Genomic DNA, 18,455 nt, shown 5'->3' with positions numbered 1-18,455 from the left:
AACGATGGGAAATTGGGAATCCAGAAAAAGAAAGTGTGAGAAAAAGGTTAAAAGAAAGTAAAAATATCATGGAAGTCCTTTTAAAGGTAGTTAAAGTGTATTTTTTTTTCTATTCAAAAAATTGACAAATTGATTTTTACACCTTAAATTAAAAAATTGGTCCTTTTGTTAAAAAATTCATCTATTCTTATTATTAAAAATTAGTCTCTATTTGTTAAAATGACACGTATAATCAGTTTTTAATAATAAAAATTGATAAATTTTTTAATAAAAGACTTACTTATAATTTAATTTAATGTAAAAAGATAAACTTACCCAATTTGTGAGTAAAAAAGTAAAATGCAATTTAATTATTAGTACAAGGTCTATCAAATTTTATCCGTAAAAGAAAAGAAGCCCAAACCCATGTAATGGAAGGCCTGGCACCCATTTGCTCTTCTGAGTCTAAACTCAGCCACTAAACCCCCTTTTCGTGTTCCTTTTCCTTTTAATACATAAACCCTTGTCTTCTGTTTCAGTTCCACCGTTAAAAATGACCATTTCTTCTCTTCTCTTCTATTCCCCTTTCTTCTTTCTTCTTTGTTTCCGCTGCGAAAGGGTACCTACAAATATTTATTAAATGCAATTGTATCTCCCAAGTTCAAATTTTTTATTCAAACTTCCATGCCTTTTTGTTTGTCTTCTGCAGTTACTTATTCATGTAGAGTTTGCAGAAAGTTTCGTGTTCTAGCTTGGTTTTCTACTTCATGTGCTCTAAATACAGTAGATTACTTCAAAGAAATCGATACCCATGTTTCCGACTATCCTGAATTACAACGGAGGATGCAGAGTTATGCTATCTCAGGTGACTTTAGCAATGCTTTCTCTACTCTAAATTTGATGAAAAACATTGATGGGAAACCAACTGTGTATGATTGTAATGCTTTGATGTACTTTTACTTGAAGTCTAAGAACGCGTGTTGGCAAGAGTTGGTTGAAATGTATACCGGGATGAAGAGATTTGGTCCTCCACCAGTTGCATCCACTTTTAATACCCTTCTTAATGGAATGTTACTTCTTGGTGATCTGAAACATGCAATTTTTATTGTTGAAGAGATGTATAGAAATCATTTTGTGCCATCCTTTACTTCTTTATCAAAAACGTTGAAAATGGCTGTCAAAGTAGGGAATTTACTTGATGGTCTTGTTGTTTTTGAGCTCATGTTGAGGTATGATTATCACCCAATAGAACCAACTTTGAATAAATTTATTTTAATGCTTTGTGATGCTGGGATGGTTTCTGATGCATGTTTTGTGTTCTCTGTTCTTTTGAGAAAGAGTTATGTTTATAGTGTATATTGTTACAATCCTATTCTATGGGCTTTATGCAAGACCGGTCGAAGTTATACTGCTTTGCAATTGTTTTATTTGATGAAGAAGAAAGGGTTTGTTCATAATGTGTGTTCCTATACTGCTTTGATTTATGGGTTCTGTAGAGAAGGCCTGCAAGATAATGTTTTTCAATGGCTGGATTTCATGCAAAGTAATGGTTGTAAGCCTAATGTGATTACATACACGATAATTGTTAAGTTTCTTTTTGATAATGGGAAGTTTGAGGAGGCTATGGACTTCATCAGTAGGATGGAAAGGGAAGGTTGTAACCCTGATCTGCTTACTTATAATGTCATTCTTCGTGAGCTTTGCCATAGAGATAGACTAGATGACATTTCTGAGTTAATTCAGGTGATGGATCAAAAAGGTCTTTCTCCGGATTCATATTCATATGCTGCTTTGTGTGGAGGCCTGCTCAAAATAGGAAAAGTCGGGGATGCATGTGAACTATTGCTTGATATATTTTCCAATGGAACTGTGGATGTTGCTGTCTATAATATTTACTTCCGATGTTTATGTCAAGAGAATAAATCAAGAGAAGCATTGTCTCAGTTGAAGCGCATGATGAAAGTTGGCTTTAAGCCAAACAATGTGTCATATAATACTATCTTGAGTGGTTTTTGTAAAGAAAAAAATATTAATGAGGCCTTGGAGCTTTTGTACCATTTTGAGTGGGATGTGAATGGGCCTGATGCGGTCACTTTCAATGCAATTTTGTCTACTGCATGCAGGCTAGGAAACTCTGCAATAATCCAAAGGATCTTGTATCATATGAGGTATGAAGACATGAAGCTTAATATTTTCAGTTTAACTTGTTTGGTTCGATATCTCTGCAGTAGTGGAAATTTTTCAGAGTGTTTGAAGTTAGTGGAGTCCATGATGTATAATAGTCCTACTCCACCTGTAGTCACCTTAAATATGCTGCTTCATAACCTTTGCAAGAACCGGTTACTTGGAACTGCATACCGGATTTTCCAGAATTTAAGAAACACCCAGTGCCTTCCTGATGTGACTTCATACAACATTCTCATCCATGCTTCTATAAGAGAGCACAATCACCTTCTGGTTGGTCAACTGTTAGGGGAAATGAAGAGACAGGGACTGAAACCGGATGTTTTTACCTATGGTTCATTAATTAGTGGCCTGTGTAAAGAAGGGAAGATATCAGCTGCTCTCCAACTGTGGAATCAAATGCTAGAGAGGGGCCTTATTCCTAGTGTTGTAATTTTCAATACCCTATTACATGCAATATTTCAGAGAGGCAAGTTTTGGGACATCCTCTTGTTACTTAAAGCCATGGTAGTGCAGGGCTTTCAACCTGATGAGGTAACTCTAGGGATCCTTAGCCAAGCAGTTTCAAATGGTTCGATGAAGAGATTTCCTAAAGTCGCTAAAGTTCTAGATTGGGTGATAAGTAATGACTTTCAGAAAGAAACAGATCAAAAGACAATAGCTGGCTGATTTATTTAGTTTTTGAAGTTTCTTTTCATATGATTGCTTGAAGCGAATTATGGCTCGCTTGGTCTTTTCTAAGAACATTTATGAAGGTTCAAGCCTGAATCAGGTATGAAAAGTTCTTAATTAATGGCCAAAAGAAGATACTTTTTGTTGAATCTATGTGTTGATGTTTTTTCACCAGAGAAAAGACACGTAAATCATTAATATTGAGAATCAACCTCACATGTTTTCTCTTGTTCTCGTGTGCAGTTGAAGAGGGAAAGTCCTTGCTTTCGGGAGCATCGATCTTTTTTCCATCGAGAGCATCTCATGCCAAACATCTTAAATGGAGGGTAGGTGATGTGTGTGTATTCTTCTCTCTTTCTAATTCGTTCCCTTTGGCCACACCCCTTAATGTAATATTTACCCAAGGATCTCTTAACTCTCATGATATTACTCTCTTTTTTTCATTTTTTTTTTGATAAATAGACTTTTATATATACTACCATTTTTTTTAAAAATTATGGTGAGAATGGAGTTGCTTAGGATTTAACCTCATATTATTCTTATTGGTAAATGTTAACTATACCTATCAAATCCCTCCATATAGAGACTGATTCAAATTTGTTCTTGTACTATTAAATGAATCAACTAAGACCCTATACTATTAAAAAAAATAAAATAAGGGCAAATTTTAACAGAGTTAATATTTTTAAAGCTTTTATGGTTCTGTAAATAAAATCTTCTGTTTGGAACAGAATTGCAAATGAAAAAAAATTTATGTTATTTTCTAAGCAATAAATGTTTGACTGTTAAATTTATTCTTATTTGATTTATTTTTACTAGTACGAGGATTGAATTGATCTATTTAATAGTAGAACTTACTTGAATCTGTCTTTATAATAGGTGGGCTTGACAGGTGCTTTCACCTTAACAAAACAGTAGCCTTAATATTCTGCATTTCAAATAATATGCTTCAAATACAGTAGATGTCAGATGGCTGGCTTGATATGGAAAGAATTGACAACTTTATAACATGTTCTGTTTTGTAGAAAACTTCATCACTTCTTTTAGTATCTTTCTTGTTCTAGTAGGATTTTTAGCTATGAGAACTGATTCTACTTTATAGTATCCTATCTTACTAGAATATGATTTCGATTTTGAACATGGTTATGATGATGAACAGGAATCAGACCAGGGCATAAAACGGCAGAAGCTGAATTACCAACTCAAATCAGGGGTCTGATCTGGGATTGGATTGGACTAGCTTAGGGTCAAAACAGTACATACTGGTTGGTACGGCGGTTACTGGTAGGGAGCTGACTACCATGGTTTAGAAGTCAGAATCACCTTTGCGAATTGCGGTCTGTCAGCTAGTTAACCATGGCATCTCTTTTCCTTCTACCATTTTACCTATCTATTGATTTCCCACAGAGTTTCTTTCATTCCTTAAGCTGAAGAGACGGCATGTGGGTTAGGGTTAATGCTAATGCTAATGATTTGCTTTATCATTGGTTGTACCATCTCTTTATATAAAAAATCAGAATAACTATCTGATTAGCATTTCTTGAATGTCCATGAATATATCATACATATTATGTCGAAACCATTTTTTAAAAAAAAAGGGATCGACTTTAAAAACGAATTATGGAGTCGCTACCGATCCTTTTTTAAGGTGTAATCTGATCATCTTGAGGTTGATCATTTTAATAAAATATTTAATTTACTAAAACAATAATTTTAGGTCTACGAAAATTGAGAAAATGGGTTCGGAAGTCGGTTATGCATGAGGAAGGGTTAGCACCCTCGTAATGCCCAAAATTGGCACCAATTGATTATTTAATGTCCTATCATTGAAAATTTGGAAAAGATTCAAAATACGATTCCTTTAAAAAAGTATGAACAATTCGAAATGGATTTTAAGGTTCTCTCGCTCCAAAGAAATAAAATATCACATCCAATATGTTAGGACATGATACTTTAAGCGTCTAAAAATTGAGATCATCTTAAAATTTTTAAAACACGCAACGAACTCTTAAAATGGTACTCCGCTATTTGGAAAAACGGAAAAGCGAAACCTAACACGTTAGGCACGTTTTCTCGAATTTCCAAACACGAAACATTGCCTTATTTTGAAGAGTTTGTGAATAAATAATTGTGAAACCGGCTCAAAATATATTCGCTTGATTTACTTGAAGGTAAAAACAATTGATATTGGGAGATAAGTTAGAATTTTAAATCATGATGCCATAACAAGAAATAAATAAAACATAATTATAAACATGAAACAGTAATACGTGAATACGAATTAAAAACCAAAGAAAAACACATGATACACAACAAAACATGAAAACTAGGAACTAATATAACGCAAAACAATTTAAAAACTATATGAACAATATACAAAGGGATAATATATGTTAGAATTTAAATAGCTTATATGTATTAAAAATTGATAATATATAAATAATTATTAATATATATAATATGCAAGAAGAAATGCGAAATAAATAATACATAACATAATAACAAGTAAAACAAATTAATTTGATTAAGGATACATATATGAAAATGGAAAAAAATGCATATACAAAGATACTAAAGTATTTAAAATATAAAAAAATAAAATAAAATAAGATCCCTAAGAGAGAACCAAATTATACATAAATAAATTTAAAAGAATATATAAATTATAAATTTAAGAGAAAATATTTACATGAAATAAAAGGAAGTCAATAATGTACACTTAGAGTAAAAAAAAAAAAAACTTAATATAAGTTACACATACATGAAATAAAGAAAACTTAATATAAGCTAAGTATATAAATACAAAATAATATATGAGAGTATTTTGGAAAAAGAACAAATAAATATGCACATAAAAAAAACAATATATTCTTCTTGTTAAAATAATATATACAAAAATAAATATATCAATTTTGTTAAACAAAACTATATATTAAAACAATATATTCTTATTTTATAAAAAAATGAATAAAGAACTTAACTGGAAGAAAAACAAAATTAAAGGGACAATTTATGAACAAAACAAACCATTTAAACAGAATTTTGAGCCAAAGTAAAATGCGCTCCAACGTTTGGGGTGTAAAAATGCGAATTAACCAAACCCCAAAACGGACTCTTTCAGCACGAACTAAGATGAACACTCGCGCAAATTCCTAGAACAATTTAAAAGAATTAAAGAAACTATGGAAAGGGCTCAATCGAACACTAGTGCAAAAGGGGAGGACTGGCCACGAAATTACCCATTCAAGGTAAAATGCGTGGACCCAGCCTGGCAAATGGGTCAACACGCTCCCCCCCCCTACCCCACCCCACCCCACCCCACCCCACCCCAAATGCTGTTTCACTTCTATCAATTAAACCATTTTTATATTTAAAGAACATTTTAACTTTTTGTTCTTTTAAAAAAAAAAAACCTTAAAACCTCTTATTCCTTCCCCTATTCGACCGACGCCACCTCTGTCAAAGACCCACGCGTTATGGCCGCCGGTGAAGCAAGCACAACCCTGGTACGGTCCTTCCCCTCCCTTTTATACCTCGTATTTGTGTTGAATTCGAATAAAAATAAAATAAAAGGGAAAAAGAGAATGGAAACGACAATGAGCCTTTGGAATGCACTGTTCTACTTTTTGATTTTTGTATATTCTTGTTGAATGTATATTCTCTGGTAATTTTTGAATCTGTGTTCTATTGCTCTTCTATTTGTCTCTGGAAAAAAAACAGAACCCCCTCTTTACAATGAAAAATTGAAGGTTTTTATAGCCAAAAACCATACATTTTCTACCTATTTCTTTGCTCTAATTACAGGTGTTGTGATGTCGTGGAGGAGTGCACGATCGTGGGGCATGGATGCGCGAGCTAGGGGTCGTGTGTGGGAGTGCCGACGTGCGTGGGAAGCTGATCGTGGGGGCTACAGCACCAACTGTTTTCAGAACCCTTAGTGTTGCTGGAATTTTGTGTTATTGGCTTAGGCCATTTGGGCCAGTTAAGGAGTTGGGCCACTACAATTTGGGCTTGTTTAATTTTGAGATTGGTTTCTTTTTTTGGTTTTAATTATTTTTGCTTTTATGTGTGTATGGACTATAATTGGGTATTTGGGCCGGGCAAAAATTGGGTTTTACAGCTGCCCCTCTTTGCTCGTTGTCGTGTAACGAGAATGAAGCAAAGACCACAAAAAGGCCAATTTTGCTCGATCTTACCACATCTCAACCTCTCTATGCCCATCTTCTTCAAGTAGCCCCATTCCAACTCACTGCATCTTCAGGGGTATAGAAATTGTGCTTTTAATCCACTCCATATCCTCAGTCTGCTCCATTGCGACTTCGGAAAGATAAAATTTGTAATTTTGAGCCTGCTCCGCTACATCTTCAGGGAGATAAGACTTATCATTTTAACCTGCTCCACTGCAAACTTCAGGGAGATAAGGTTTGCTATGATCTGTTTGTTTAGCTTCAATTTGTTTCATTGCAACTTCAGGGAAATAAGATTCGCTATCTTCAGTTTGCTCCACTACTGTTTAAAGGGTTAAGGCTCGTATCTTCAACCTGCTCTCTTACTACCTCAAAGAGATAAGGCCGGTAGCTAAAATCTGCAACTTTAGGAAGATAAGACTTGTGGCTAAAATCTGCTCCATAGCTGATACATGGAGATAAGACTCGCCATTCCTGATCTACTCCATAGCCGATACATGGAGATAAGATCTGTAATTTTCAGTCTGCTTCCTGCAACTTCAGGAAGATAAGACTTGTGGCTAAAATCTGCTCCATAGCCGATACTTGGAGATAAGACTCGCCATTTTTAATCAGCTCCACAGCCGATACATGGAGATAAGATCTGTAATTTTCAGTCTGCTTCCTACAACTTCAGGAAGATAAGACTTGGGGCTAAAATTTGCTCCATAGCCGATACATGGAGATAAGACTTGCCATTTCTGATCTGCTCCACAGCCGATACATGGAGATAAGATCTGTAATTTTCGGTCTGCTTCCTGCAACTTCAGGAAGATAAGACTTGTGGCTAAAATCTGCTCCATAGCCGATACATGGAGATAAGACTCGCCATTTCTGATCTGCTCCATAGCCGATACATGGAGATAAGATTTGTAATTTTCAGTCTGCTTCTTATAACTTCAGGAAGATAAGACTTATATCTTCAATGATGTCCCTACGCTGTCCTCTGGGGAACATGCCCTATAGACTCGGTTTCATATGCCTATGTTTATGCCAAATGATTAAGATGCCATGATCAAAATGAATCAGATGCCCCTAATCAAATGCGCTATGAATGATATGAATGTAAAAATGTCATGAGAATGATTCCTTTTTTAAAAGCTTAAAGTATCATCATTCGTTATTCATCAGAGTTTTATCACTGTCGTATTACGCTGCCTTTTTGCTCAACTAGCATTTCCAACGAAAACCCACAGAAACAACCCATTTTGCTCAACTGACTTGCCCCACTGTAGTTTCAAAGTCTCTTCCACTGTACCTTTTAGGACATAAAGTTTATACTTCCCATTGCAACTTCAGGGGAGTAATCATTTGATTTTTCCTATCCATCCTGCTGTAACTCAGAGGTATAGGATTTTCATCATCTTCAATCAATTTAATTTGTTACACCATTCCCTGGGTGTAATGAACAGATGCATATACCTGATATCTGCATGAATACAGAATACCATTTTCTTTTTCTCGAGAATAATTCCATTACTCGTTCTTTGCCGGGATTATAACACCAATGTAATTTTCCTTTTTGCTCAACCAATGTCCTTGACAGAAAACCTAAGGAGATAATTTTAATTTGGGCTTAAATATTTCCAACCCTTAAGCTTAGTGAGTTTTAAACAATAGTCCCGTTTCAAGCTCTTGTATTATTTAGAAACTTCCAGAGTAAAATGCGAAACTCCTTTTATGAAAGTATTATTAGTCCACTAATCATTATTTCAATGCAAAATACTTGAAAAAGATCATAACAACGGACCAGAAACATAGCTCAAAGCAAGTAATTTAACTGAGGATGGCAAATGCAATTAAGAATTAAATTTATTGAGATGTATCTTAAAAAGAATAAGATAATCAAAGATATCAAATCCAAAATAGGTAAAATAGAAAACTAAGTGCCCAGATATCGCAGCTTGAGCTTCTCTGTACTAACTTCTTGAGGACCACTTGGAGCTCAATCCATATTGAGGGGATCCGGAGCACTTTGTCGATGCCCCCAGACATAGCATACTTCTTCATTATTAATTTAGGCATAGCAAGACTACTGTATACCCCACTTTGATCCAAATTTGAGTCGCCCTTTTCGAGTTTTCAACTCAAATCCCCTTTGGCCTCAAGGCGCCCTTTGTGGGTTTTCGCCTTGGCCTCTCCTATTTTCCTTTTCTTTTTCTTGTGTTTTTCCTTTTTTGAAACTACTAATTGTGACTAAATCTGAATTCACCAGATTGGGCAGGTTTTTGTCATCCGTCTCGGTCAATATCAATGCTTCTCTAGGAAGGCTTTCTTTACTACATAAGGTCCTTCCCAATTTGGGATCCACTTTCCTCTGAAGTCCTTTGTATAGAAATCTTCAATGCCAAGTCCCTCTCGTGGAATTCTCAAGGACGATCCTTTCTGTCATAAGCTTGCATAATTCGTTTTTAGTATGTTTTGACCATGACGGGTAACTTTCAACCTCTTCTCTTCAATTAAGTTCATTGAATCCTTCCGCTTCATCCAATTCTTGACTCAATCGAAGCTTGGAGATAAGGAATCTCAATTTCAATAACGTTTTTATCCCATAAACCAATGAGCAATGTGTTGCCCTAGCAAAGATCCTGGTTAACATTCCATAAGCATAGAGGGTAAATGGTAACTTCTTTATGCCAATCCTTACAAGTCTCGGTCACCTTTCACTATAATCTTCATTTTATTGTTTTTCTTTTTTCTTTTTTGTACTTTTATTTTCCTTTTTGGCTGCTTTTGCTACACTGTGATATGGTACCTAATCTTTGGATAGACTGCAAGATTTTGACATTGTGCAATTGTGTTATCTTTTCTGACATTACTTGTTAGCACATTTTTTTGAAATTTTATGACTATCGACCTTGTAATATTGGCATATGAAGCGACCTTCACCCTTTTCATGAAATCATTGACGACTACCAAGATAAATCGATGTATATTAGACGTGAATAACCTGATAAAATCTATGCCCTACATAGAGAAAATCTTATGAAGAAATGAATAAGGCACATGAATCTTGTCTCACTAAATAGCTGGTGCAATCCCCTTCCATGGTGGATCAACAGTACCCAGACCTCATGATTAGCGTGGCTACCGTGAAGCTATTAACATGTGTCCGTCTGACACCATATAGACATTTTTTATCGTCCACAGGTCTTAATATCTCGGGTATATCTTGACATGATCACGAGAAAACCTCCTTCTTGGAATAACTCAATGAAGATTCGCTTTGTCTTTGTGGTGAGCTAGGCTTCGACCTCCACCTCTTTCCTAGGCTCGTAATGTCCACTGACCCTTTATAGAGTAGGATCTATTTTTTATCCTACTCTATCATTCCTAACAAATCAGGAGATAAGTTACAATCTCTGTCACCTTCAAAGTCTTAAGACCCGCTTAAACACATATTTCACCCCAAAAGGGAGTCAGTTACAGTGTTGCTCATATCGTTGATATCTGGGAACCTATTATAGGTACAAAGGCATATTTCCAAAGAATAAATGATTCTAAGGATGATTATTGATATCGTATGACCATGAATGAAGAATAAAACAATATTTAAAAGGCAGTCCAAAAAACAAAAGAATATATAAAGAATGAAAGAATATTTGCTCAAAATGTATTTTATTGAAATAAAAATTTTGGACACAAGCCTATTTCACAAAAGGATTCTTATTGCTTCTAGGCTTAAAGCAACAAGCGTGTTTTGAATATTACTCTAGATTAGCTCTAAAAATGCGGGGATCTCTTCCACAGTCCCATTTTTCAAAACACTCCCAAGTATGTAAAGGTTTGGAAACCTTTATTCCCCGATTCCCTCTTCGGATATGTCATTCAGATTTCCCAATATGATTCTGATACAATTCCTTATATGACATCGGGATAGGCATAAACTTTAGCCTCAAGTTGAATTCCTACCTTGAAGAGCCTTGATAACTAGTCATTACAGCCCTTAACTGGTCTATGTTGATCAATTTGGAAGGCATGCTCATGGTGTTCACTTCATTCTCTTTATTTCTCATAGTTGACCTTTTAATGCTTTCTGCCACATCTATCCTCCCACTTCTTACCGCATTTTCAATCATCTCACCGGACATTATTATATCTGAAAAACTCAAAACAGTGCTTCCCAACATATAGTCAATGAACAGGGCTTTCAGGGTATAGATGAAAAGCATTGAGGTCTCATTTTCCAAGAGAGGCGGTTGGACTTGTGTTGCTATCTCTCTCCATCTTTGGGCGTATTGCCTAAAACTCTCATTCGGTTTCTTTTCCATGCTTTGTAAAGTGATCCTATCAAGAGTCATATCCGTCATATGACTATACTGTTTCATGAAAGCTTGTACTAGATCTTTCCATGAATTGATCTGGGTACGGCTCAATTGGTTGTACCATTTGGATGCTACCCCAACCAAACTTTCTTGGAAATAGTGAATCAATAATTGGTCATTATTGACATACCCAGTCATTCGTCTGCAAAACATAGTAATGTGAGCTTCGGGACAGCTAGTCCCGTTATACCTTTCAAATTCGGGCATCTTGAACTTGTAAGGAAGTATTAAGTTTGGAACCAAGCTGAGGTCCTTGGCGTCAATTCTGTGATAATCATCAGTATTTTTCATCACCTTGAACTTTTCCTCCAACCACCTATACCAATCCTCGAGTTGTTTTGGCAGTTCCATATTTGCTTTTTCCATTTCGTTCAAATCAGGAACTACAGGGGTAGTTGGATTGCCCCATGGATTAGAGTCTAAGCCTATCAGATAATTCACTGGTGCTGAGGTACTGGCCTAATTTTTCTGAATTCTGATAATTGGTACACCTTGCGGACATGCCAGTGCATTTGTCGGAGTGAAACCTGGAGGATAGAGAAGCTCCTCATTGTCCACCCCAGCATTGATCATAGAGCTTTCCCTCTTTTCTAGCCCCTCAGTCAGCAATTGGGACAACTGGTTAATCATATTCCTTTGAGACTCTAGTAATTGGTCTCTCATATCTTGTTGTATCTTCATCAGTTGCTCTTGCATTTGCATTTGTAATTGGTCATGCATCTCTCTTTGAAGTTGTTTAAGTCTTTCCAATCTTTGGTCCATATCTTTTGTCTTAGCACGGGTACCGTAGTGATGCTTGGTTGGTAAGTTTTATCGGTTTCCAGATTGACTGAAATGATTTCAATTAATTAAGGTCCTTTTATGAAAATAAAATGAAAATGATGCAATACAATGCAAATGCATGGAATGAATGCAAAAGAAAGAAAGGCGTTGATTCTGAATTCAATTCTATTGGAACAACTTTTCTAGAAAACAAATTCCTTTACATAAAACGGATTACATATGCGACCCTGCCCTCATGTTCCAAGCGAAGACACCAATTTCCTTTCTTCATAAAAGTTAAATCTCACAAACTTCCAATAGATACCTCCACTAGCTCCTTTTTGCTTGATCCAGACTACGACTTATTATCCTCGTGATGTTGATTAGCTCCTTTAAAAAAAAGTCAGGACACAACGGCTCTCGAACAATCTTTATCAGCTTGAATCCTCAGGCAAAGTCTTATTTTCCTCAGCGAACTATCAGCTTTCTTTTGTTGTGGTTATTTGGACCATATTCAAACAACCGTATTACAATTCACTTTATTAAGAAATCCATTTTCTCATGACAAACTATTCTATTTAGCAATCGAATATGAATCAACACCTCCTTTCTATGATGATGTAATGCAATCCAGTTATAAACAAAACAAAAATAAAACTCGTTAGTACAAAATATATAAATAACAGAGAAAGTACCTATTCGGGTGACCACTAAATTTGGGTACGGTTCTACCTAAAGTGGATCCTAAGTCTCTTTATATGTGGTTCGGTTCTAGAGAAAGGGTACCTAAACCAGTAGATTCTTCAACCCTCACCTATTATAGGCTCATGTGGATCGAGTTCAGTTCAAGGGAATACATTTCCCTATGGCCATGCGGAGGTGAAAACCTCACGAAGGCATAGTTTCTCACTCCCACTTAGAAGGTTAGGCCATAACGGTCATGCAATATGATGGGAGGGGATATAAAAAACTCGAAATGCAAAACACGAATAAAATGAGAAAAACCATAAAACCCATGAAATGCAATAAAAGGATCGTGCGTTAAAATCCAAATTTTAAATTTTTGACAAAAGGACAGAAAATAATCAATTTTACAACTTGACTCTCTTATTGGTCCCCAGCGGAGTCACCAAGCTGTCGAAACTATTTTTTTTGTTTAAAAAAAGGGGATCGACTTTAAAAACAAATTATGGAGTCGCCACCGATCCTTTTTTAGGTGTAATCGGGCCACCTTGAGGTTAATCATTTTAATAAAATATTTAATTTACTAAAACAATAATTTTAGGTCTACGAAAATTGAGAAAATGGGTTCGGAAGTCGGTTACGCACGAGGAAAGGTTAGCACTCTCGTAACGCCCAAAATTGGTACCAATTGATTATTTAATGTCCTATCATTGAAAATTTGGAAAAGATTCAAAATACAATTCCTTTAAAAAAGTATGGACAATTCGAAATGGATTTTAAGGTTCTCTTGCTCCAAAGAAATAAAATACCACATCCAATACGTTAGGACACGATACTTTAAGCCTTCAAAAACTGGGATCACCTCAAAATTTCCAAAACACGCAACGAACTCTTAAAAGGGTACTCCGCTATTTGGAAAAACGGAAAAACGAAACCCAACACGTTAGGGCACGTTTTCTCGAATTTTCAAACACGAAACATTGCCTTATTTTGAAGAGTTTTCGAATAAGTAATTGTGAAACCGGCTCAAAATATATTCGCTTGGTTTACTTGAAGGTAAAAATAATTGATATTGGGAGATAAGTTAGAATTTTAAATCATGATGCCATAACAAGAAATAAATAAAACATAATTATAAACATGAAACAATAATATGTGAATACGAATTAAAAACCAAAGAAAAACACATGATACACAACAAAACATGAAAACTATGAACCAATATAATGCAAAACAATTTAAAAACCATATGAACAATATACAAATGGATAACATATGTTAGAATTTAAAATAGCCTATATGTATTAAAAATTGATAATATATAAACAATTATTAATATATATATATATAATATGCAAGAAGAAATGCGGAATAAATAATACATAACATAATAACAAGTAAAACAAATTAATTTGACTAAGGATACATATATGAAAATGGAAAAAAATGCATATACAAAGATACTAAAGTATTTAAAATATTAAAAAAATAAAATAAAATAAGATCCCTAAGAGAGAACTAAATTATTCATAAACAAATTTAAAAGAATATATAAATAATAAATTTAAGAGAAAATATTTACATGAAATAAAAGGAAGTCAATAATGTACACTTAGAGTAAAAAAAAAACTTAGTATAAGTTACACATACATGAAATAAAGAAAACTTAATATAAGCTAAGTATATAAATACAAAATAATATATGAGAGTATTTTGGAAAAAAAACAAATAAATATGCACATAAAAAAACAATATATTCTTCTTGTTAAAATAATATATACAAAAATAAATATATCAATTTTGTTAAACAAAACTATATATTAAAACAATATATTCTTATTTTATAAAAAAATGAATAAAGAACTTAACTGGAAGAAAAACAAAATTAAAGGGACAATTTATGAACAAAACAAACCATTTAAACAGAATTTTGAGCCAAAGTAAAACGCGCTCCAACGTTTGGGGTGTAAAAATGCGAATTAACCAAACCCCAAAACAGACTCTTTCAGCACGGACTAAGATGAACACTCGCGCAAATTCCTAGGACAATTTAAAAGAATTAAAGAAACTATGGAAAGGGCCCAATCGAACACTAGTGCAAAAGGGGAGGACTGACCACGAAATTACCCATTCAAGGTAAAATGCGTGGACCCAGCCTGGAAATGGGTCAACACGCTCCCCCCCCCAACCCCACCCCAAAGATAACGGAAACGGCAATGAACATTTGGAGTGAACTCTTCTACTTTTTGATTTTTGTGTATTCTTGTTGAATATATATTCTCTGGTAATTTTCAAATCTATGTTCTATTGCTCTTCTATTTGTCTCTGGAAAAAAAAGAAACAGAAACCCCTCTTTACAATGAAAAATTAAAGGCTTTTATAGCAAAAAACCATACATTTTCTACCTATTTCTTTGTTCTAATTACAGGTGTTGTAACGCCCCCTTATCCGAGACCGTCGCCGGAGTCGAGCACAAGGCACTACTAAACTTATTTGAGCACTTAACCAAATTCAGACAATTTATATCATACTTTTTAGACAAGCTGTCCAACTGCGTCATAGTTGCTAAAAAAATCATATCTCGAGTTATAAAACTCGAAATCCAAATCTGTAAATTTTCCCCGAATTTAGACTCATATATCTACTTACTAATTTTTTTCTAGAATTTTTAGTTGGGCCAATTAGTACAGTTTATTAGTTAAATTCTTCCCTGTTTCAGGGTTTGGCTACTTTGACCCCTGTGCACTACAAACCAAATTTCTCCTTGTACAGAATTCAAATAACCATGACGTTTGTTTCTCTTAGAAATAGACCGAATGAGGAATCCATAAATATACAGTATGACTCCTAATTATTTTTTTCAATTTTTAATGATTTTTACAAATTAGAACAAGGGAACTCGAAGTCATTCAGACTCTGTCTCACAACAATTTAAATATCTCATAACATAAAATCCAATTGCATGCACCGTTTCTCTATATGAAACTAGACTCATTAGGCTTTAATCTAATTTTTTTTCAGCCCTTAACTCAATTTCCAAAATTTATGGTGAATTTTCAAACTCAAACTACTGCTACTTACCAAAAACTGTTTTAGTACAAATATTGTTAACTTGTTTATAACATCTTTACTTCAATTCATTCAAACTCTATACATGCCATATAAATCTTTAAACATAAAACAAAAACTACCGGAATTGATCTGAATAGTGTGCCTTGTTGTTTTGATCCGATCTACCAACTTCTCTTTAATTCAATCTACAAAAGAAATTATCAAACACACACAAGTGAGCTTATTGAAGCTTAGTAAGCTCATAGGCATAAAAACACAAATCTTATCAAATATTGTACACAATCATATATCTATTAGTTTAGCTATTTCATCCTCCAAATCACAATTTCATTAATAACTCATTTGAATAATTTCCATATGGCTACTCACAATTTAACTCCCTTAGGCCCATTTCTCATTTACTTCATTGTCAAATTAGGGAACAATAAGGGAATTGAGTGCTTCATTATCACATTGCCATAGTAAACTATGGACTTTCACATTGTTACGCATCACACACCGAAGCCATAGCCTTGCCATGGTCTTACACGGTTCACATATCATACCGAAGCCATATCCCAGACATGGTCTTATACGGAATCACATTATCACATTATACCGATGCCATAGCCCAACTATGGTCTTATACGGAATCACATTATCACATTGCACCGATGCCATAGCCCAGCTATGGTCTTAAACGGGCGAACTTATCACATATTTTCCGTCAATTCATCAGGGTCAGAGAATGGAAGCACTCAAATCCATTGTTCCTACTAATTTGTACTTTTAGTTACACATTATTTATTAGTTAATGCAAATTGATAGTATTCATCAACAATAAAATACTTTAACAATCATAAGATTTTCATAACAAAACATTGAACTTTGCCATATGAACTTACCTGGGCTAATTTGCAAAAGTCGTAGAAATTCAGGGACTATTCTTGAATTTTCTCCTTTCCACGATTCACTTTGTTTTCTTGATCTATAATTATAAAATCATTCCTTCATTAGCATCCATTTCAATTCTATTCTATTTCACAATTTATGCCCTTAAATTTTTGAAATTACACAATTACCCTAAACTTTTCAATTTTTACAATTTATTCCCTGCTCAATTTATTCAACAATTGAACTATTTATTCTCAAATAACACTTTATTTAAACATTATAAACTATCTCACAGCTTTTGACATTCAAAGTTTCATCACAAAACCCTAATTTCACAACTTTCACAATTAGGTCCTAAATATTTATTTCTAAAAAAATCTCTTCATAAAATCATCATATAATAAAATTAAAACCTCAATTCCATGATAAATCATCATAAACTTTCAGCACTTGTTCATGGCAACTTTCAAAATTATCCATATAATCAAAAACTAATGAATTAAATATATGGACCTAGTTGTAAAAGTCTCAAAATCACAAAAATCACAAGAAATAATCAAGAATTGAGCTTACATGTAATAGAAATATGAGAGACCAGCTTAAAAGAACCCTTCAATGGTGTTTTTGCTGGAGAAGACGAAGAAAATTAAAGAAAACTCTAGATTTTTACCTAATATATCACATTTTACAATTTAATATTTACCCAATTCCAATTTTACCCATTGTTCACATTTGATTTTTTTTTCCAGCACACACCTGCCGTCGAGCCCAATAATAGGTGTTTAATTGCCTATTTAGTCCTCCTTTAATTATTACTAGAGCTATTTAATCACATTTCACAATTTTGCACTTAATTCAATTTAGTCTTTTTTTACCCAATTAACTACTGAAACCTTAAAATTTCTTGACGAAACTTTAATACTAACTTATTAACACTCCATAAATATTTCTAAAATATTTATGGCTCAGTTTATGAATTCAAGGTCTCGATACCTCGTTTTTATTCCGTTTTATCTACAACTTCTTATACTACATAATTTCATTAATTCAAAATTATTTCTAAAACTACATTTAACATTTACTTACTAATATTTAAGCTCACATATCGGATTTAGTGATTTCAAATCACTGTTCCGATATCACTGAAATTTGGGCCGTTACAACTCTCCCCCCTTAGGAAATTTCGTTCTCGAAATTTCCTACCTGAAAATAAATGCGGATATTGTGATCTCATAGATTCTTCCGTTTCCCAAGTTGCCTCCTCCAATCCATGTCGATGCCATAACACTTTTACTAACGGTACTCGTTTATTCCGTAGTTCTTTAACTTCCCAAGCTAATATTTTCACTGGTTCCTCCGAATAAGTCATATCTGATTGTAGCTCTATCTCAGTATGAGGAATCACATGTGAAGGGTCTGATCTATATCGTCTCAACATAGATACATGAAATACATTATGGATCTTCTCAAATTCTGGAGGCAAGGCCAATCTATAAACTACCGGACCGATCCTCTCAATGATTTCGTATGGTCTGATAAATCGTGGACTAAGCTTTGTTTTTCTACCAAACCGTAAAACTTTCTTCCACGGAGAAACTTTCAAGAACACACGATCACCCATATTGAACTCTATATCTTTTCTTTTCAAATCTGCATATGACTTTTGACGATCGGAAGC

At 34.2% G+C, this 18,455-nt stretch overlaps 1 protein-coding gene and 1 long non-coding RNA gene across 4 annotated transcripts; both read left to right on the top strand.

Annotated features, from left to right (window-relative positions):
• The first annotated feature begins 379 nt into the window (after nucleotides 1-379).
• On the top strand, nucleotides 380-4,371 carry LOC121230393 (pentatricopeptide repeat-containing protein At1g64580). 3 transcript variants are annotated; one of them, XM_041115039.1, is made up of 5 exons: nucleotides 387-598; nucleotides 689-844; nucleotides 946-2,935; nucleotides 3,079-3,161; nucleotides 3,995-4,371. In XM_041115039.1, exons 2-3 carry the CDS (start codon nucleotides 791-793, stop codon nucleotides 2,830-2,832), a joined length of 1,941 nt encoding a protein of 646 aa, XP_040970973.1. In that variant the 5' UTR covers nucleotides 387-598; nucleotides 689-790; the 3' UTR covers nucleotides 2,833-2,935; nucleotides 3,079-3,161; nucleotides 3,995-4,371. The 3 variants fall into 3 exon arrangements, with proteins under 3 accessions (XP_040970971.1, XP_040970972.1, XP_040970973.1); XM_041115038.1 differs by having other exon boundaries at nucleotides 382-598; nucleotides 689-2,935; XM_041115037.1 differs by having other exon boundaries at nucleotides 380-2,935.
• A 1,843-nt stretch (nucleotides 4,372-6,214) lies between these two features.
• On the top strand, nucleotides 6,215-7,015 carry LOC121230392 (uncharacterized). Its single transcript, XR_005928364.1, has 2 exons — nucleotides 6,215-6,341; nucleotides 6,640-7,015. It is a non-coding gene; the product is annotated as an uncharacterized lncRNA (long non-coding RNA).
• The last annotated feature ends 11,440 nt before the right edge of the window (nucleotides 7,016-18,455 follow it).

The sequence above is a fragment of the Gossypium hirsutum genome, chromosome A06, assembly GCF_007990345.1.
Source record: "Gossypium hirsutum isolate 1008001.06 chromosome A06, Gossypium_hirsutum_v2.1, whole genome shotgun sequence".
Taxonomy (NCBI): domain Eukaryota; kingdom Viridiplantae; phylum Streptophyta; class Magnoliopsida; order Malvales; family Malvaceae; genus Gossypium; species Gossypium hirsutum.
The sequence above is the reverse complement of the archived record's forward strand: the minus strand, read 5'-3'. Positions and strand labels throughout refer to the sequence as shown.